This window comes from Argiope bruennichi, chromosome 1, assembly GCF_947563725.1.
Source record: "Argiope bruennichi chromosome 1, qqArgBrue1.1, whole genome shotgun sequence".
Lineage (NCBI taxonomy): Eukaryota > Metazoa > Arthropoda > Arachnida > Araneae > Araneidae > Argiope > Argiope bruennichi.
The window spans coordinates 113,263,240-113,286,386 of NC_079151.1; the positions used below are offsets into that span (position 1 = coordinate 113,263,240).

The following is a 23,147-nucleotide window of genomic DNA, read 5'->3' on the forward strand; positions in this document are numbered from 1 at the left end:
GTCTAGATCTCTTCATTTTGTAGTTATCATATTAACTTTTATTTAAACAGATAGACAGACTTCTCCTGAAGAGATATGGTACAGAATTTAATGTAAAGACTATGTAACAAATTTCATCCTTCAAAGCGTTTTTGAGTCATACTTGTCACAAACATTTTTTGAAGATGTATTTTTCAAATTAGAAAGGTATAAATGTAGAGATTCGTAAAAATCTCAAGTTTGAATTTTTTGACAATTACAGTGTTATTTCTATACTTCGTGTGTGGGAAAACTGTAAAAAAATAAAGACATATATAAAAATATTTTAAAACATAATGCATATTATGTAAATTCGAAATCCTTATGAAAAACAATAATTCAATAAAGTTCTAATATAATATATATGTACATCAATTTATTATTTTACAAGAAATCATAAACATGGATTATCAATTCTGACTTTAAATTTACAATAATTTTTTCCTCTTTTCTATAAAAAAGATGATGTGGAAATCAAAGTCCAGCAGAAGGGTGATACAAAGATGAAATAAATTCAGATTCTGATAGTTTTTTATGATATCTGTTCATAACATCTTGTATTCTCAATTTTCGCCTTACATGAGGCGGTTGGCAACTAAAGGACAAGAACAAATAAAAATATTTCATATAGAAGAAAAATGTATTCAATTATCATTAGGTTAATTACAAGCAATAATTTGTTAATCTGTTAGATATGACAAAATACAGACATTTAACACAAAATATTTTCTTTCCAATAAAATAAGAAATATTCTCATTAATTTACATACAAAGTTCTTTATTATTTTATAGTGAAAATTATACCAGTGCTATTTTATTTTTAAATGTGCAAAATGCTACAGAATCACATGCATGGCATTGCTATGTGTAACTGACAAACTGGCTAAAAAATAGCTATGTTTTTTTTGTTTTTTGGATTGAAAGAGAATAATTGAGAAAATGATGGGCATGGAAAATATATTATAGTTCTGATTATGCCAGCAGAAAAAGATATTTTGCTAACTAAATAATTGTGACACAGTAATATTAAGTGGAAATAATTATTTTCTAGAAAAGGTTAAGTAGAAGTATTTTGAAAAATGATAGAAATGTATTTTTATGAAAAGAAATGTAATGTATTTATCAGTAAGATATTAGACACTGATAATAAAATATTACTTTGAATTGAACATTATCTCATTCAATTTATTTCTGTTTTGAAATATTTAAGACTAGCCGCCTTTGACGACCAGCCGGTTCGCCAATCTTAATGCTCGTTAAAATTTTAATAATTAAATATTTTATGTAATTCCTACTTTAATAGCTTCTTCATCAAATATTTTAAAACTTCAAATTTTGATAGTCATGTAATTTACTCATAATAATATAAAGTCCTTCAGCCATAACATAATATGTATCTCTCTAATCTTCTGTTAGTTCCGGTAGAATTTATGCTTAAAATTAAAATGGAAATGACTAAACTGCAATTAATATAATATTTTTTACTGAAACAAAGCATTTTTTTAATAATATGATTACTGATAATAGAGTCACTGAGCGTTTAAACTTTATGGGCACTAAAGAATATCTTTCTTAAGTTATGTAATATCTCAAGAATTTGTCAACAAAATTTTCTCAGATTCATCATGAACAGATCGATTCATTAACAATGTTTAATTTTAAATGCATCAAACTTTAAGAAAATAAAATGAATCGTTTAAAATAATCGGTCGAAAACAGGTTTAAAAAACTACTTTAAAAACGATGTACTTAAAACTATAAGCATATACAAAAAAATATATAACTAACATAAATACAATTTAATTACAAAAGCATGCATCTAACCTAAAAATAATTTAAATCATTGAAAACAGATTTAAAAAATCTACTTAAAAAACGATGTACTTAAAACTATAGGCATATACAAAAAAATATATAACTAACATAAATACAATTTACTTACAAAAGCATGCAACTAACCTAAAAATAATTTAAATCAACCGCTGATAACGGTTGTCATGGGAACAATCAGAATGCGCATGCGTGAATTTTCTTCGCCAGCTCCGGTAACGCAAATGCGTGAATTTTTCTACGCCAGTTGGGGTAACGCTATGCAGATTATACATTTTTAATTTCCTTTATTCTTTGTTATTTTAATTCAAAAGTACTTCAGAATGAATCTGAAACATGGATTAATTAACAATGTTTAATTTTAAATGCATAAAACATTAAGAAAATAAACAGAATCGTTTGAAATAATCCGCCGAAAAATGTTAACCCTAGCCTCATTTCTGTTGGGAGAAAAAAAAATTGAAGTTGGCGGTGGGGAAAATGGAAGATTTTTTTGGCGGAAAAGTTGGCGGTGGGGAAAATGGAAGATTTTTTTGGCGGGAAAGTTAGTTTTTAATTAATAATTAAAATTCTAATTAAAATTTCAAAAAAAGGGACCCCAGGTGCACATTCCCGACCTCTAAGGTATACATGTACCAAATTTGATAGCTGTATGTCAAATGACCTGGTCTGTAGAGCGCCAACAAACACACACACACACACACATTGAGCTTTATTATAAGTATATAGATAAATCTAATTACGCCCATATAACATAAAGAATTAAGATGTCCTTCACAACTGAATAAAAATTATGAAAAATTTTCAATAAAATTGTTAAAGAATATATCAATATATAAAAAGATATATTAACAAAACATAGCAAAATTTAAACTTTTATTAGAAATTTTCAACTTGAAAATAAATTTTGCTGATGTCAAAAATGTTACTTTTCCTTTTAAAACTTTTACAAATCAAGAAGAAAAATATTTAAAATGCCACTAATCCAACTACTTAAAAATTATTCATTGTAATAAAAGCAATTAATTTAAAATTTGGAAAAAAAAAACTTTCAGCACAAAAGTTATTCATTTAGATGAGGAAATAATTCATTTTATCTGATATGCTTATCAATCATCTTTTCTTTCAATTTTCAATTGTTAAGGGGTGATGGGCAAATAAATTCTACCCATATCTTGAACATTTTGATTGTTTTTGAGTTGTATTTGTCCACCTATGCATTTGGCCAATATTTCTACTTTCCTTTTAACTTATTCTACCACTCAAATCCAATAAAAACTACTTGCATAATTATATAGATATGTAGATAGATAAATATAGATTTATATATCATATATTTTATATGTACTTTTGAATGAGTAATAGTTTGAGATTCTAAAGATTATGAAATTCATAGCAATTGATAGTTTTTCTGTAAGGAATTTGCCAAATAAGTAAATATCCTTGATATCAAGTCCTACAATAAACTATAGAATATACATTTGTAATAAAATGTTACAGTATTATTTTTCATTTAAAGTATAAATACTACAACAATACAAAAAGCAAAGCAAGTAAAATACATATATCATTAAAAAAAAGAAAGAAACAGTATTTTTAAGAATATGAATTGACAATTAGAGAAGAAACTTATCCATCCTTTTCTTTTCAGTATATTCTTTTCAGATTAAATAATCATTTACAGTAATTCAATAAAATCATTATCTTACTGGAGAATTATTGTTAGTAATAAACAATGATACATTATTGGATTTTATTTTAATTTCAATAAAAATATGTCAAAGAAGAAATCATAAAAAATTAGTATGGAATAAAAAAAATTGATAGAAAGTTATTCCAACATGCTTTACTTAAAAAAAGTCAAATGTTATTATTATAATACCTTTGGCTTTAGCTTGGAAATGATTTTATTCTGAACTACATTTCACAAACCTAAAACTTATTAAAATTAGAAAGAAATACAGAATTTTTTTTAAACTTACCTATCTGCATCTAACCTCTTTCTTCGTAACATATTTAAAGCAGTTTGTCGAACTAGAATACCCAAAGTTCTGCGGCTCACAACCATGCCATCAACCAAGGGTAAAGCAAGAGACATTCTAAAAAAAATTATTAAGGTTATTTTAAATTAAATTATTATTTTAAATTTAATATATTTCTTCATAAAGAAAAAACTCATAATATATAAAAAAACAATATTGAAAAAACTGTCATAAATATGAATACTTCTGATAACAAAGTTATTCTTAAGCAAGCAAACATAGAAACTAAGTCTTGCCAAGAAATATTAAATAAGTAATTTAAAAAAATAATCATTCAGTTATTATAAATATCTGTATATAATAAACCTATTTAATTTCTGTTTGTTTCTAAAGTTTCTTATACCATTCTAATATTTCTTATTACTATTTCTACACAATATTCTCAATTTAATTCAAAGTGATGAACTAAAATACAAAACTATATAATGTATACAATGGAGTATAAATAAAAATAAATCTTTACAAATCAAATATTTATAAAAAAAAAATCTGTATAATTATTAACTTTTCACATTTTCTTGCATGCATTTTCAGTACTTTCAAAACAGATTAAAATCTGCAAAGCAGACACATAACAGAAAATATTACAGAAAAATAATAGAGAACTAAAAATATTAAAAATTACACAATAAAATGGAATTGATAGCTAAACCTGTTTCTGATAAAAATTAAATATCATGTGTAAAGAATTTTTTCAAAGAGGATTATGAACTCAAATCTCTATGTCATTTTAATTTGTCTGGATAAACTGTGAAACTTTTCAGACGATAATAAATATGTTTTATAATTCATAAAATTCCTAACCGAATATCCAACTCTATTATAGGAAATAATTTCTTAGAGAAATTACTTTTAGATTCATATAAATTGCCATAAATTCTGAAAATTCCTTTATCTATGAAATTCAGTGTAATAAATGTAGTACAATTACAAAGATGACTTCATGGACTACTAGCATGTATCAATTATATAGAATTAAAACAAAGTAGTATTTAAAAGTCGATTTATCTAATAATTAAAGATCGAAATTTGTGATTAAGTGATTCTGATTCACATACATTCAATTTGAGATAATTACACTGCTGTTTTATGCTATCTGTTAGACTCCAAGAATTTGGTTTAAATTGAGAGTTGATGGATACTTCTACTTAGATAGTCATTTACAAACTTAAAATATTTTGGGGTTTATATATAGGTAGGTAGATTCACTATCTGTACTGTTTATGAATATGGGAATCGCACAATATTAATGGGATTAATCTCATTAGTATTGTGAGATATTAATGGGTTTGCTTTAATCCAACCCAACAGTTTATGTAATTTTCTTTATATTTCAAATCTAGCAAATATACTTACCCATTTACATGAGAACATATATTCCATATTTATTATTCTAAGAAACTGAAGGTACATTTTTTACATAATCAGCAATAATAATAATAATAAAATTGTTTTATAAGATGCTCACTTCCCAGCAGGTCCTTGAAGTTTGATGTGGTATAATCCACTCTGCAAAGGGTGTACAAAAATAACAAAAAGATCCTTTTCTGATGTACGAGATATAAAATTTGGCGGCTCTAATCCAGTACTCATTAGAGGCAAAACATCAGCTGGAAAAACAAACGCATATTAATTGATCGCACTAAAGGAATAGCAGTTTGGATAGTTAAAATATTTTTTAATGCAGATATGGTATGCATGTATGTTTATATTTATTATATATTTTAAAATTCAGGCAATTTATCTCTCCCAAACATTTTTTGTTTTTTTATTCTTCAAGTCACACCAGTAGTTATATATCTCAATTACTCTGCATTTAGAATAAGTTCTACATACATGTTTAAACTGAAATAACTTCCAAGATTCTTACTAGATACTGTTATGAATGCATACAATAAGAAAGGTCATAAAAGAAAAATGCATATCAAAGTTTCATCTCTTTTTCAAATACATTCCAAATGAAATATTCAAATAAAGATTAAATTTTATTGTTAAAAATTGGTATTTATAATGTGAAAATGTAAGTATCATAAAATATCTTGCAAAAAAGTTTGAAAGTTTTGGTTTTTTTTCAATATGATTTGAAGAGCAAAACTGCCTAGGGAGTTTGTATTAAGCTACTGTTACCTTTGAAGGTTCCCACTTTACAAACCTTATTTATAATACCCCCCCCCCAATTCTTAAAAAGGTTTGCAACTATTTGCAACAACTTAAAATTTGCTTCAGTTCAAAGTTGTAAGCTGATCAAAATTCATTCTGAGTATCATTTTGATGCATAATTTATTAACATAAGAAATATATAAAGCTCTAGATAAATATATTTTTTTCTAAATTAATTATAAGATAATTTTATTTTAGAAACAAAGTATTATCGTATTTTAAAGTATCTATATTAGCATTTTCTCATTGTTTACAACACTTTCTGTAGATCCCTTCAGGTTTCTTTTTTTTTTTTTAATGTAGTGTAATAAAATCTTTAAATTTATGTTAGTGAAATTTTATATTTCCTGTTGCCAGACAGCTAGGATAGGGAAAAAATTCTAAGGTAAATAGCATTATAACTAATCAGAAATGCTTTGAGTAACAATAATGTCACCTATAAAGAGAGTGAATTAATTTTGATAATCTTTATGAATTCTTATGATCTCTTATTCTTTATGCAGAAGAAAAATAATAAAAGATCTAAACTGAAATCCAATTTCAATACTATATTTTGAAAAGAAGCAGAAATTGAGTTATATATCCAAAATAAATATTTGTTTATGTTATAAATATAATACTGATTACTTAAATGTTTCATGCAGAACACTTATTACATTGGTACCATACACATATTTACTATAAAATAACTACGTGTAAAGAATACATGGCATTATTTTTACTATAATTCTCTCAGTTAATGGATAGGGAAATTATAAAGGCAGAATAATATCATCAATTAATTTATATTGGTGTGAGTACTAGCAATAAGAACCAAACACTCCATAATATTAGTAATTTGCTCTTTCATCCAGAATATTTTTACCTAAGTGGATGATTTCTCATAATTTACAACATTATTCCTTATCTCCCTTAAATAGTGTAAAACTGAGGTAATACTGTTCTCAGAAAATTTTAATTCAATTAATTATTATTTTAACATATAATTAAAGAAAAAAGTTAATTAAATTATTTAAATAATGGGAAGAGTCTGTAAATAAATCATAATTACAATACAAAAATATTTTCAATACTGGAAAATATGTGAATATGTGATACAATAAGACAAATATAATTTCTAATCTGATAATAATGAAAAGTATAAAACTACCTAATTTTTCTCAAAAAAAAAAAATCCAATACATTTTATTATCTAATTATATCTTTTTATTTAGCATTTTATATTAATTTTAAACAAAATTCTATAAATAAATTTGTTTAAAAAAACATGAAAATGGTTTTCTATTCAAATATATACTCTCTTTTAAATCTCTGAACTCACCAAGAGGAAAATTTATATGATCATCCAGATTCTCCAACCATACTACCACTACTTTCATTTCACAAACAATAGCACAGCTATGCTGTCGGCCAAACTTTCTACCAGAACTACGCCCCTGGGAGATATCATCTCCAGCGTCCAAATTCAGAGACATAGCCCTGGGTATAGGCATTTCTGAGAAAGATGCAGCTGGCATTGTTCTTCTATCAACATCTCGGACATCTACAAGAAAAGAATTAATATTTATAAGATAGCAGATTTTTTTTTTCTTTTTTGCAAAGCACGAAATTTTTCAAAACAAATAACACATTCAGTTCTTTTATTTACCTGTATTTTTTCTCAGAATAATTTCATCTCCAAATTCATGTACTTTTGTTTCTTTTCTTACCATTTTTGGGCTTTTAAGAGAAACAGGGCTTGGAACTACAAAAGCTAGCTCTGAGGATACATCTGACCAATAAAGAACTTTGTTCTTTCCATTATACACACTAACTGTATCCTCTTCTGAAATAGTATCTGTTTCAAAAGAAAAAAGAAACTATTGTCATTGAAAAATACAATTTGTATAGTTAAGGGCATTAAATTTAGGAGGTAATAAAAACATATTATGATAAGGAGTAGAATCACATTTTTAATTCTTACAATATTTTTTTAACATGATATCTATTAGATGATATAAAATCTGTAAATTGTAAAATGCCCATCAGAAATTACAGACAGTACTCTCAGCAAAATTGACTATTCCCTCATTCAATAGATATATTTGTCTCAAAAAAGGGTCAAATCCAACTTCATGTGAAGCCCACAAAATTGTAACTCATTGTGCTTTCCATATCACAATGTACAATAAGATGACTCCTCAGAGATACTTATCTAAAACTGTGACATTTCAGTGAATTAATTTTATTAACTATTTTTCACTGTGTTTCAATTAGATAATTTTTATAGGTTTTGACATACAATTTTATGAGATATGACACGCATGATCACAACAATCACAACACTCCATTGGATGCAAAGCTGATGAATTTGACATACAGTTATTTCTTGGATAATATGCACTCAACAAATTTTTTTTTCAAAACTACCAATATATTTTAATTAAAAATAAATATAAATTGTTACTCCCCCCCCCCTCCACTCGTAACTTTGGAAGATATTGTACAAAGTGTTTTTGAAACACTTTGAAATTCTAAAAATAAACTTTTCAGTTAAAGCAATTTTATTCCTCCAAAATGTTTTCTCTAATTTCAATAATTTTTTAAAATTATTAATAATAGTATTTCGTTTTTTTAATTGTTAGATTTAGAATTATATGCATTGACACAATATTTTTTTTTGTGTGTGTCTGTGTGTGTGTGTACTATCATTCCTTTATAATTTAGAATAACTTTTAAAACAAAATAAAGATATACTTAAGGCTAAAATGTCAAATCTTCTTTAATTAATTTACCTAAATCATCAGATGGAAGAACTTTCCAGGCTGTTGATATATGACCAGTCCAACCTGCATGTTTCTTTACATCGACAGGCCATCCTAATGATCGTAAAAATTCCATAAAATGAGGATGGATGTTCCGCTGAGTCTAAAATATAAATAGGAATATAGCAATAAGTTACAAAGAAAAAAATTTAATCATGTATATTCAACAACATTAAATAGGAATATTAATTGTAACAAAGAGGATTATAACTTACAACATTCTGGAGAAAGTTGTCAACTGAAGTCTGTCCACTTTTCACGTATAAGATGAAAACAGTATCAGCAGTCCTACTCGGAGTATTATCAATTTCTTCTATTTTAGAGAAAAAATTTTCTGCTTTTTGATCTAAGGAAACTAATGATGGTAGTGGTTGAGTCAATGATTCCTATAATAAAAATATAACATATAGTCTTTATTTTATTTTTTAAATATTCAGACAGGATTATTGTAATCATAGCTTAATGAGCTTTAATGCATGGACATATTTACATTTTTAATAAAGAAAAACGATAACAGCTATTGTCCTACCATTGATTTTATCTCAAAAATAATTTTCAAAATCCTAATTTGTTCATACTTTTATGCAATGATTTAAAACATAAATTCAAAGAAGTTGTTTAATTTCTTAGTTAAAAACTGAAAGGATAGATTTATATCAATACAATTTTTAAAGAAATAAAATGCTGAAAACATTTTGAAAAATAAGAAAAAAATTCTTAACATTTAAAATATATAAAAATATTTACATGTTTGGAAATAAACACAACATAGGATATAATAAGCAAAAGCACAAATAAAATACAACATTTTTATGCAGTATAAAATACTAAAAATTTAATAGAAATCGATACAATATAAATTTTGCTGAAAAGAATAAGAAAGATAATTATCTCCTTTCTCACAAATATTGCAGGAAAAAAAAATAAGAAAATGAAAATGCTAAATGTTTTAAACATTAGCATAGTAAGTATTAAATTCAAAAAGTCTATAGAAATATCTTTAAAATAAATACATCAACTATTTTTGAGTCTTTTTAAAATTCACATAATTTTAAATAATTTTATTTTCAACATTCAAATTATCATTCTAGAATCTAAATACTGAAACTCTGTAATGACTGGTACTTTCATATATTTCTAGTCAACATTTAAAAAGGGAGAGAGATCATACCTTTAAAGCTTCAGAATTAAGAAAACCGAGATGAGACAGGAAAAGACGGGAAGTCTGAAATTCCTGACACAAACTATAAAAAAATAAACGTTTTTTAATTAAATGGCATTAACAAATAGAAACAAATAACTTATTTAAAAAATTGTATTACCTTGGTGCTTTACATTCAGTTTCTGGATTAGGATATTCATGCTGTTGAGATTCAACTTGTTTCTTTACAGAAGTTTCAAAATTAATTTGATTGTCAATGAGTTTCAAGAATTTATCAAATTCACCAGCACCAACTTGTGATATATTTTCAAGAGATGGTATACTTTTGTCCCTATTTAAGAAAGACAATAGGTAATTCTTCTTCAGAATGTATTCAACTCTGTAAGACAATATGAAGGATAAATGAATGCACACAGGAATAATTACAAATTATTTTTTAAAAATTCTGATGAGCTTTATTTATCTACCAGCCACTTTTGGCAACAAGCTGCTTTGCTAGAATTAATACTCACTAAAATTTTCAATTAAATATTTTATGTAAATTGGTCTCTTAATAGCTTCTTCATCAAAAATTTTTTAATCTTACAAATAATATAAATATCAAAATTTGATTATTCTAAAAGTCTTACATTGTTTTATTCATTCTATCTCTATATATGTCTATAATTTCTAGTTAATTTTCATAATTTTTTAATTTTGATTTGAAGCAGAAGTGATTAAATTTCGGTTGATACAAAAACTTTTTTACCAAAGCCAAACATTTTTTAAAAAAAAAAATATGAGTATAGAAAATTAAATCATTCAGCACTGAAATCTTATATACAGCTACAGAATTTTTTTAATAATTTATATAATATCTCAAAGAATTATTCAATAAAAATGTATCTGTACATAAGATTTATTTTTTCATTATAAATTTCAGTTTTATTTATTTTGTTTTTGTTATCATTTCTGTACTGTAATATTTTCAGGTATTATTGCAGAATTTTCTTAATTTTCAATTAATTAAAACTAAAAATTGCTCTGAGGTGGATTGCTCTGAGGCTAGTCCAAAGATCCAGCCTGAAGAACGCATGCAGACAAGCACGCATTCAACTTTATTATAAGTAAAGATACAGCTTAACATAATCTATTTTTATAAAATGTATTTCATAAAATAATATTCAAAATTTATGAATAAAGGTAATCAGATGAAAATTTTTTTATCTGCAGCATCAAATGAGCAAATGTCACAAATTATGAATTCCCTTTAAAATGAAAATATATTTTATTAAGTACTTTAACTGAGTAATACTATTTTATTAAATAGTACTTCTCAGGATTAAATTATTTTCTTGTATTTAATTAGTGAAAAATTACCAATTTGATCAGTTGTCACAAAATTTTCAATAAAGTCTTTCATTAGTAATTGTGAACAAAATTTATAATAATTTTTGTTATACTATAGCAAATATTACAAGTTACAATTAATGTTATCACATATCAAATCAGCTTTTAAAAGCTATGTATACAATATATGAGAAGCAAAAATATAATTAATATTAGCATTTGATTTCACAACTTCATGAAATTTTTCTATTCTATACTGTTTTGTCTCTAATTAAAATAAAATAATTTGTCTCATTAAAAATTTTCATAATTTAATAGCTTCTAGAAAATTTGCTTCAAATTTTTTTTAAAACCATAGAAAATATTTTTTTCATAAGTTATAAAGAGTTTTTCATAAATAATGCGCAATTAAACAATAAGAATGGCATCTTAAATGTATTTATTCTATGGAATAAAAAAGGAGCCACCTTGAATAAAGTATTTAAATCAAATCTGACAATTAAAAACAAGTAGCCAAATTTTGGATCAATTTTAAGTAAAATGAATTTTTAAAATATTCAAATGAAATAAATTAATGAAAATTATTTAAACATTCCTCTGTCATGTTTTGACTGACTAATTTATAAACAAATCTTATCGAAAACATGCTATTTACTTGTGAAATTCTGCACATATGCAATAGAACCATAGTTTTTTTTATAAATAAAAACTAATTCATTTAATTAATTGTTATGAAGCTTTCAGTAAAACCTTCTTTTGTAGCATTTAAAAATAAGAATTATAGAAAAGCTATTCAATAGTCTGGATTTCTATAGCGCGTCAGAAAATTTACACATTTCAGTTTTAATATATGTAGAATTTCTAAGCATTAATTAAGAACATACATAATCAATGAATAAATTGTGATTCCCATTCCTATTAAAAAGAATAGCTGTCTCCATTTCATTTAAACAGTAATTTAAAAAATTATATTTGCATATAAAATTGGATAACTAATGCTACAATTTAAAATTACTCACACCATATAAAAACAATGTCATTTAACATTCATATGAATAAAAGAATCATTAATCAAAAAATAAATCAAAAACTAGTAATATAACAAACACATAGAGTGTAAAAACATACCCTTGACATAGTGGAATTTTATCAACTGCCTCAGGAAAATAGCGTTGTTTAATATTATGAATTGTTCCAACATCATTCATAGGTAAGGGTCTACCAGGATTTACAGCATAATGTTTACTGCCAGACTGAAAGCACAATAAAAATCAGCTTAAAATTGCAAATATGATACATAATACAAATATACTATTTTCTGAAACAATAATATAAGAAATTCTTAAAAGGAAAAAAAAAAAAAACTTTCTGTTACTCAACATTTTAAAAATAAGAAGCTTATTTATTTTTAAACTTTTACATATGAAAAAACTTACTTTATGATGAGGTAAATGTCGCAATTGTACACACCATGCATGTCGACCAAAGGGCCCCCTAATTAGAGCTGTTAAAGTTGGTTGAGGATCTATAATTTTAGCAAAATAAAAATGTCATAGTTTTAGATTAGTAAAAATGTAATAAAATATAATTTTTTTTACATAAAAAGTATATTTAACTTTTTCTTTTTTTTTTGTATTATGAGATTTTGAATAAAACAATGCAATCGAAATATCAAAACTAATAAAGCTTTATTTTGCGATTAATTTAATAACAAAAGAAAAAAAATACAGGCAATTGTTTCAGACATAAAATTAGAAATGATTCAATTAGGCTACAAAATTTAGCAAAATCCTCTTAAGTAGCCATTGTTTATTAGCAACAAGAAATATAATTTAATTAAAAAACAATTCTGACGCATAATTTCAATTTTATTTTTTATGGCTCATTTTCTGAATGATGTTTTTTCTTTTTAATTTTTTAAAATACACTAAGAAATAATATATAATTCGATTAAAAATAACTCTTAAGTGCATTTTAAATTATACCTTGTTCATTTCCTAAATGCTGTTCCAGTAATGCCAAAATAATAGAATTGCCCAAAGCAAAATAACGAAAGTGTTTCACAACTTCTTCCTTAGTAAGTTGATCATCATCCAAATTCTTACATTGCTGAAGCAAAGACTTCTCATCCAAAAGTGATGAGAGATTTTGAGAACCACATGGAGGAGGAAAATATCCCTAGAAAAATTAATATTGATTGCAAAAAGTTTTAAATAATTTTAAAGTCCAAAGATTGCTTAAATATATGCTTCAAAAATTAATTTTATTTAAACATCTTTTGATGAAAATGTTATTAAACCTTTTTTGATGAAAATGTTTTACTTTTTGTCAATACCATAGAATAAGAATTTACTTTTTGTCCATACCATAGAATCTTGGGAGAAAATTTATGAGCATTCAAATTACAAACAAACAAAAAACATTCTTTCTATAAGTTGACGATAAACCAACTCAAAAGGAAAACAGAGATTATTAAGGTTGCATCCGAAATGTTTTTATTTTTTTCCCCTAACCTTTTTCTCTTTGTGTTTATAAAAATATTTTTTCAATAATAAGTATCATTATACAGGTGATAGTTTTATATCATGTAAAACAAACCAAGGATGTAACTTAATCAAACTGCAGTTGAGTTTTAAAATTTAATTTTTCATTTAATTTTTTCTTAGCTATCAAAATTTTTTAAGTTGATGATTTTGGAATTTGTATGGAAATCAAAACTGTGATAATTAGTATTTCTAATAAGCACACAATCCAGAAACCACTTTCTTTTCTTTTCTTTCAATTGAAAATATACTTTGTCACAATTAATTAATTTTATATTCTTTGAAAGATAAGCAAGTGCATCAGGCTTCAAGCATAAAGTCATTTGTTACAAATCTCAGCTAAAAAGTTATGTAGGCATAAAGATACATAGAAAAATAATAAAATCATTTAGATAATAAGCATGCCATATTTATTTTCCAGATGATTTATTTGTTTATTCTTGAAAAAAATATAAAAAAACATAACTGAAAAACAAATTTCATAAATAAAGGGCATGTTTTTAGTAAAAGAAATTTTTTCAAAAAGTTCATTATAATAACAGTAAATGCAATTTTTAGATTTTAAAGCAAACTCATTTTGAAAAATGATGTTACTTATATTATTAATTTGGAATTAATCTGTTTAGAGTATTGTAATTCATACCACATTTTTTTTGCGAGGGGGGGATTCCATACATTAAACTTTTCCTGGTTAAATAACCTGTATTTTTTCAATCATCTGACTTATTAATGAAAATGAAATGTTGCTATTAAACATTTTGAAATATTATATAACAAGAATTAGAAAAAAAAATATTTTTATCACTTTATTCCTCTTACTTTGCAAGCTGAATACGAATACAATATTCATAACTTTAAATCACAAAAAATAAACTAATATTTAAAGATTATTATGGATTCTAAGCTTTAAAACTCATTGTCAATTTAAAGCAGATATAGAGATAAATGATCACATCATAATAATTTTGTTTATTTTCAAGTTCTTTCTAGTTTTTATAACTTAATTTAAAAACTGTTCATATTCGCTAATTTTATTGTGATATTACTACAGTTGGTTCAAAACTGAATGTCTGCAGATATTATGGAGAAAAAAATCTATCAAAAATATTTAGAGGATATTTATTTATTATAAAAATCACAGTTCTTATTTTAAATTCATTTAAAACTTCTTCTAATAAAAACTAATCAGCAAATAATAATAAAATAATTAAATTCATTTTAAGTTCAATAATAAAAAAAAAAACTTACAACATATTCAAGCATGCATGCTAACACTGCTTCAGCAGCATCTTTAACCCGCATAGATGCAGGTTTTAACTCCTTATCACCTTTCAATTTTGGAGGATCACTTCGTTTTGGCTATAAAAAAAATCTTGATATTAGATACACTAAACCAGATATATTAGTTGATATTCCACAGAAACAATTACAAAAATTAAATTTATATATAATACACTAAAAAACAATAATTAATACAATTGACTATATCAGTTTATTTTAATTTGTGCCATAAATTAAAAAAAAAGTAATTAAATCCAGAAATTCAGCAGAGATGTCCAAGTGAGAATACATTATAAAATTAGCTGCAGTTTCTTATGCATAAATTGCGGTTATCATTGTTATTTTCTATTAAAACTAATTTTCTCTTTAGAAAATTCAAATAATATGATAAACAGGATAAGAAAGTGGTCAAAATCTACAGTTGTTTTCTTATTATTATGCTAATTTATTTCAAGCTACAACACAACACTCTGACGAGAAGATTACAAAACACATTTTATTATTATTAATATATTTTAATTTGTTCATTAAAATCAAATCAAACAATAACTTCAAAAATATTGAAATTTTACCCCTTTAAAAAAATGAACCTTTCTTGTAAGCAACTAATATATTATAAAGTTTAATTCATTTTTATTTTAAAACTAGTTAAATTCAAAGTCTTGGAAATTTTAATGTAGAAATCAATTTATTTTAATGATACATTCAATTTCACGTTTAAAAATGAAATATTAACATAAATTAAATTATTACAAGTTATTGATTGTAGAATTTTTTAAAAATACCTGAGATTTAGAGCCAGAAATGCCAAGTTCTACTACTTCAAGCACAGTATGAACAGTTTCTTTATCATTTAAAAGATCAGGGTGTTCTACAAGCCAAGTTGTAACACAATGATAAGCTGCCACAATTGTAGAATGCAAATCTTTTGAATGAGCTGGTGGTGGTCTAGAACATTGGAATACAATATAATCACAAATCCATTTAACAGCCCTTTTTCCTTCCAATGAATCTATTGTTTGGAAAAAATATATATATAAATGTAAGATTAATAATTATTTCAGTAAATATCAATCAGAATATAAGTAATTAAGGAATTAATATTTATTAGATAATTAAAATAATGGTTTGTAATAAAATAAGTAACATTTTTGAAATGAAAGTGATATGCAAATCCACATAGTAAAAAAATATAGCATAGCTCAAGTGAAATAGTCGAATAATATTGGTTACTAACCTGTAGCAATTTTCACTAGTGATGCATAGAAAAGAAAATTTTTTTTGAGTATCTATAATAATCAACTGTAGATAAAAGTATAATATCTTAATTTTATAAAGTCATAAAAGTAAATTTAAAAAACTATCTAAATGCGTTTGAACGATAATATTAACAATGTAATGTAAAAAAATTAAATTACAGGTGAACATACAAAAACATTTGTTGAAAAAATATTATTTTAAATAATGAAAATAATACTAGCCAGTTCAAATTAGTAAATCTAATATATTAATTTAACAATACGTTCTTGTTTAAATACTGATTATTTTTAAACTCCATAAGATGATCTAACTTCAGATAATCCTTACAATGATATCTCATATCTTACTAATCAAATTTTATAAGTTTTTCATCAGAGTTACTTCATTGATCAAACAATAAAGATAATAACAAAACATGATAAATATCATACTATTCAAAAGTTTTTTTTTAAAGAAATACTTAATAGTCGAAAAGATTAAGTATTTTTTATATTGAGATTATTTCTTATTTGAAAGAACCATAATCTTACAGTTTTTATTTTTACAATAGCTGTAACAAATGATGCAATACAAAATGAATTTAAAAAAGCATAGCTAAAGAAAATAATATTATGATAATATTTTAATAACTTTGTGAAAAAAGCCAACTACAGCAAAATATCTCAAAACATTATAATAATTCTCAATACTATTTTTTCATGATAAAATATGAAGCAAAAATCGTTTTTTGTGATGTAAGATTTTTGGAAGCTAACATGGAAAAAAGCTAGAATTTCACTGAATTTTTATTTAATTAGAACTAAAAATTCAAAATAAAATCACTCCAATGTGCTCATTTCCACCATTCAAGCATATACACTGGCGAACAATTATTAAGGATGAATGATAATAGCAACCCCAAAATGGAAGGTAGGCAAATATCAGTACAAATTAGCATATAGTAAGACACGTTCTGCTTATGTAAACTTTGGATTGCCGAACTTGTTCGCCATGTGATACCGCTGATAACAGATATAAAAGAATTGACGCCTATAGATTGATGTTATTCAAATCAAAATGTAGCAGGGAAGAATCAATTGCTAAATTTTTTGGTATTCTATCCCGTCATATATGATTTTATGAACTGTTATATTATTGGCACGATTGAAGAAGAGCAAAAAATAATAGCTGTTGCAGGGAGTTAAATGTCAGCCATGGTGTTGCTCTAAGGCATTGGAAATCATTTGAAAAAAATAGAATGAGTAGTAAACTTAATGGTGATAATCGTGGTCGTAGTCCGACGTTTACAGAAGATAGGTACTACTATCGACAAAAAGGAACAGGCGCAACAAAGCTATTCAGGCAACAAATCAGTTTCTTGCTTCTATTGTTTGGATCTCCTGAAAAACTGTTGCTGCTATTGACAAAAAGGAATAGGCACAACAAAGCTATTCAGGCAACAAATCAGTTTCTTGCTGCTATTGTTCAGATCTTCCAAAAAACTGTTGCTAGATTTTTGCAGTAAGGAAGACTATACGCTCCCGATCTGTTATATGTATTCCATTATACAGACATCACTGTACAGTTGTTTACAAGGATTTCATCAGCATCCTAATTGTAAAGAAGAGGATTAGGTTTACATAGTCTTCTCAGATGAAAGTAGGTTCTGTCTCTCATCTGACTGTCGACAACTGATCTGGCATGAAAGTGGTAATGCATATAGTCCCGCAATGGTAGGCAAATTGTTATGGTATGCCTGGCATCATGTTAAATGACCGTACACCCCTCTATGTGTTTCCAACTGGGACTATGATTGCCGAACGATACATCGAAAATGCTCTGATGCTTCACAATTGCACGTTCCGTGGTGTTGAACTCATAGATGACAATGCAACATGTCATCAAACAATCGCTGTCCAAGAGTGTCTAAAAGCCAGGATATTCAATACCTCAAATGGGATGCATCTTGCTGGTTGCCAATGCTTTTCAATAAAACAAATACATTTCTGTGTACTGACAAAGAAATAAGATAAATTATCTCACCAGCTAATGGATAATGTTGTGCAAAGCATATCCCAACATGCAGAACATCTTGCATTATTCTCCATTGTAGCTATATCTCATATTGACATTTTCCTCCAGAACACCTGCAAACAAAACTGCATTTTTTTTTTTTTTTAACTTTTAGATATTGAGCTCAAAATGACCATTTTGTCCCTTTGAAGACTTTTCAAACCTTTCTATATTTCTGAGCATAACAAATGATCATTATTGCCTGTCAGCATTCTGGCATTATTTGTATCATTTGTGTTTCACTTTTAAATATTCACTTTGTATCTAACCACATATACTTTATTATGCACTATATAGCCATTTGTGATCCATCTTTAGCAACTGTCTATCAGTATATATACATATACGAAATTTGATAGCTCTGGGTCAGTGCTCTAGCCCAAAGAGTGCCAACACACGCATTTATCTTTATTCCTCTTTTAACAAGTAAAATAAAATACAAAAGAAAAAGTAATAACCTGCTTGTGGTAAATGAATGCGAGCTAAACCAGAAAGTACTTCAAGAGCAGCAAGAGATACATTGAGATCTGTCATCCATGATGATATCAAACGATGACAGATTAGATATGTAGCACGTAAGAATAAAGCATGTGTTGAATCTGAAAGGAACCACAAGAATAATAACTAAATGTAAACAGCACTAAAATATTTTTAAATGAAAATAAATTAAATATGAAATTGAAAATCTGTTAAAAATTTTTTTCAAAACCTTAAGGAGTCATTAAGATCAAATAAAGTACTATGTTTTAAAATTAATTTTAGAGCACATTTAACTGAGATCACCTTTCATATGTGAGTATGAATAAGAAAATAATATAAATAATAATGTAATGTATGACAAAATTTAACTAAGTTTTAAATATTTATGAATAATTTACAAATGAATTTTCATAGCTATACACAATTCTTATTTAAGGCATATAGGAAATAATACACTAAAATAAAAAGGAATTTCATATTTAAGGAAAAGAATATGTTTATTACATTAAAGCCATGAATTTTTTTAAAAAAATGGTACATTAATTAAAAACTTATTTTAGTTTATTAGGGAAAATATCTTATACAATGTACCTAAATAATAATATATTCCAGAAAAAATTTCCAAATCTTTTATAAATTGTAAAAATGCTCAATATATATATATATATCACTAAATAAATTTCAAAATCCTCTTAAATTTTTACAATTTTCTAAACAAACAATGAGATAAAATAATTCTGGAATTTTATGAGCATTTTCTATACAATGTAACTTTTAAATACTATATTTTTAATATATAAAAAATGTTGAAGCAATTTAAGTAATGCAATTTAAAAAATTCTAATCCAGTGTATAAAAAGCTAATCATATAGTATATTTTTGAAAAGGAAACAGTCTTGTATCAATTAAAGATGCATATAAATTTCTCAACTTACAGCAAATATATTCTAAAAATTATAAATAGATTTATTTATCATTCATATTTCATAAAATGCATAAAAAAAGCACTTTTAGCATATTTAACACACATAACAATATTCACACACAAAATAAAATATGAAACAGAATCACAGCTACAAAAAATAATAAAAAGAGTAAAGGAAGGGAGGATAAGGAAAATGCGCCACAAAAACCAATAACTTCACAAAACAAAAGATTCCACAATGCTAAAAATCCATCACCAAAGAATTCACAGTAAGTATTATGAAGTAAAAAAAAAGGGGGGGGGGGAGACCATAGATCCAAGTTGGAGAAAGAGATTCTTTGAAATGTTCATATGATAAGTTTCTTATTTTACCATCTATAAGGAGTGGAAAATCTGTGCGAAGGAGGTTGTCGAGATCAGGACCCAAACTGCTGCATTCAGATGAGCCTAGTGAATCACAGCTTTCAGCTACTTCTGTCTGTAGTTCTGAGGGAACCATTAGAATATCCAAAAATGTAAAATTTTCTAAGCTAAGCATTTCATTAAATAGTAATTGAAGAGGAAAGCCCATCTTCAATGTATACACAAAGTAGATAAATAACATGGGCTGAATTTCATCATTAAATTTTTTTTTCACAAGACATAAATACAAAATTATCCCAAATTAATAATTGCTTTTAATATATCAGAATTATTCTAAAAATATCACTTTTATACTTCATAACTGTTTTAAGAGCATTATTTTAAGTATTAGCAGCAAAAAATTTACAGAAAAAATTAAATTAATCATCATTTATTATATATTGTTAGCATTTAAACTTTTATATTTATAATCCTTATTAAACAAATATGCTGACTAAAAAAACCCAAATTTTCACATTATAAATAGAACAAAATAATTTTTTATATTTTATAACACCTGAGATAAAATAATAGTAAAAGTTTTACATTTTTTACAAAGACTCAATCTAATAATTACCAAACAGATAAATACAGCAATCACATAACACAATGGTTTCAGGATTACAAATTACTTCAGTTCAAACTACATAGGTCAGAAAAATCAGGTGGAGGGTCTGTATATTGTATCTTCAGATATGAATAGCAATATCAAAATTACATACCGGACGACAAAACACTACTGACAGATTCAACACTAGCATTGTCATTCAAAGGAGGTTGAGTAATTTGTTCCACTTCTTCACTAGCAGCAGAATCTTGAATGTAAAACAAAAGACCACCTAGGATTAAAAAGAAGTATTTGATTAATTGATGTTGGCAAATTTATTTAATATTCTTAAACCTTCCATTCATTTAAGTATGAAATGGATGTTCAAAAAAGATAGCCAATCATTTTTCTTTAATATTTTTTTTAATAATTCCAATAGTAATGTATGAGATTTTTAATAATAAAGAATAATATTAGTAAATTATTAATTTATGCAAAATATCATCGATACTTGTTTAAACAACGTTAATAAAAGTTACTCAGTTTTCATTATAAGTCAGCTGAGAAGTGAAAATTTTAAAAACAGAATTTTAAAAAATTCTAAAATTTACATTTAAAAGTCTATATGGCAGTCTAAAATATCGAGAAAAATTATAGAGTTGTGCAAATAAAAATATCAAAAAATATTTATTTTTTTCAAAGATTACAAACATTTGTTTGTCAATGAAATGTTAAAAACAATCACAGCTTTGGTTCCTTTTTCATATTTGCAAAAAAATTAGATTCTTAAACCAAAATCTTCAATATTAATAAATATAATGTATATTAAATAATAAGAGAGTTTCAATATTAATTAAAACAGGCTCTGACACTTAATTATATTTCTTTTTTTGAAACAAATATAAAAAAGATCTAATACAAATAATGAAGAATAAAAAAATATGTTTAAAAAATTATAATTATACATGCATTGACTAGTATTAAATTTCTTATAAATGTAATTTGAAATCTTCATATGTAAACAAAAACATTTTTGAATTTTTTCAAATTCAAATTTGTTAAGGAATTTTACAAATGCAAATATACCTGGCCAAACCGAAAATAAATAAATAAAAACAAAAAAAAAGCTATTGATATATAAAGATAATGATATATTGACAAAAGCAATATTAAAAACAAGATCATAAAAAGTTTTTTTTTTTTCAGAATTATTAGATAAAATCATAACACAAGCAGAAATAATACTGACTTTTAAAGACATAAGCTTTGCTTTCCAATTACCTTTATATTTCTGAGCACCCAATTATTTTTAAATAAGAGATTTAGGGTTAGATGTATTAGAGTTTAAAGTGAACTCAATGATTTTTTTTTTTTTTTTGTATTGAATCTAATATCTGAAGCTATAAAAATATTTTATTTCTAGAATTTTACAAATATACATCTATATATAAATAATAAAATTTTGAAATGAATGTAGAAATCAGAAAAAAATTTTGTATCACATAAAGGATTAAAATACCACAAAAAATTATCCAAACTGAAAGAAGTTATTTATTTTAAAAAATGTATTTTTTCAATTATAATTTCCTTTAAATTTTTTTGCTTGTAAAATATCAAAAAATTAAATTTTATAATTCTGTATGAATATCTATATTAAAACAAATATTAATTTTGCTAAAATTTATAAAAATTTCTTAAAAATTTTAATTTATTATGAATTCAGATTCAAATTTTCTGCAAAGTCCTGGCATAAACAAACGAAATTGAAAAATATATTAAAATTTATTGCAACAAAAAAGCAATTTACATTATGTATAATGTAATATAGCTCATGCAAAAAATTTACCTAGCAGCATATGTATATTCAATGATTCAGTTTCAACTTGTAATGCATTAATAAGGAGATTCACTAATCGAATCCTCAGAGATTGAAATGTAAGATTGCTTTTTTCACTAGATGATAAACCTGAAAAAAATATAAAAAATAAACAGATTGCTTTTTAGACATTAGGGAAGGTTAATGTAGAACTGCATAGCATTGAATAACATAGAAGAACTGCAGCATCTGCAACTTATTATCATTTATTATTTGAATTCTATAAACATTAAAAAATCCAAGGCATTCCTTAAAAAATTTATATAAAAGCTAATAAAAATATTTCTTTGGATATCCTTATAAAAATAAGGAATTCAAGATATATTACTTGGTGTATCATTTTCTCATAGTATCGTGCTCTCTAAAATGTGTGCACATTCTTTCATTCATAAGCAACTACTGTAATGCAACAGACCCACTAAGCATGACAATCCTT

At 25.2% G+C, this 23,147-nt stretch overlaps 1 protein-coding gene across 4 annotated transcripts in view; it reads right to left on the bottom strand.

The window, feature by feature from the left end:
• Nucleotides 1-377: 377 nt before the first annotated feature.
• Nucleotides 378-23,147, bottom strand: part of LOC129962239 (ral GTPase-activating protein subunit beta-like) — a 42,110-nt gene continuing 19,340 nt past the window's right edge. For 2 of the 4 annotated variants that reach the window (XM_056075983.1, XM_056075989.1), the window contains exons 13-30: nucleotides 22,682-22,801; nucleotides 21,011-21,127; nucleotides 20,259-20,372; nucleotides 18,940-19,080; nucleotides 15,955-16,181; nucleotides 15,137-15,247; nucleotides 13,331-13,523; nucleotides 12,782-12,870; nucleotides 12,474-12,598; nucleotides 10,177-10,395; nucleotides 10,026-10,098; nucleotides 9,070-9,240; nucleotides 8,825-8,957; nucleotides 7,699-7,887; nucleotides 7,372-7,593; nucleotides 5,359-5,500; nucleotides 3,831-3,947; nucleotides 378-613 (exon numbers count right to left, since the gene is read on the bottom strand). In XM_056075983.1, the coding sequence (XP_055931958.1) occupies nucleotides 493-613; nucleotides 3,831-3,947; nucleotides 5,359-5,500; nucleotides 7,372-7,593; nucleotides 7,699-7,887; nucleotides 8,825-8,957; nucleotides 9,070-9,240; nucleotides 10,026-10,098; nucleotides 10,177-10,395; nucleotides 12,474-12,598; nucleotides 12,782-12,870; nucleotides 13,331-13,523; nucleotides 15,137-15,247; nucleotides 15,955-16,181; nucleotides 18,940-19,080; nucleotides 20,259-20,372; nucleotides 21,011-21,127; nucleotides 22,682-22,801 (2,624 nt within the window). In that variant the 3' untranslated portion in view covers nucleotides 378-492. The remainder of the gene's footprint in view (nucleotides 614-3,830; nucleotides 3,948-5,358; nucleotides 5,501-7,371; nucleotides 7,594-7,698; nucleotides 7,888-8,824; nucleotides 8,958-9,069; nucleotides 9,241-10,025; nucleotides 10,099-10,176; nucleotides 10,396-12,473; nucleotides 12,599-12,781; nucleotides 12,871-13,330; nucleotides 13,524-15,136; nucleotides 15,248-15,954; nucleotides 16,182-18,939; nucleotides 19,081-20,258; nucleotides 20,373-21,010; nucleotides 21,128-22,681; nucleotides 22,802-23,147) is intronic. The other 2 variants (XM_056075994.1, XM_056076000.1) reach the window with 2 other exon arrangements.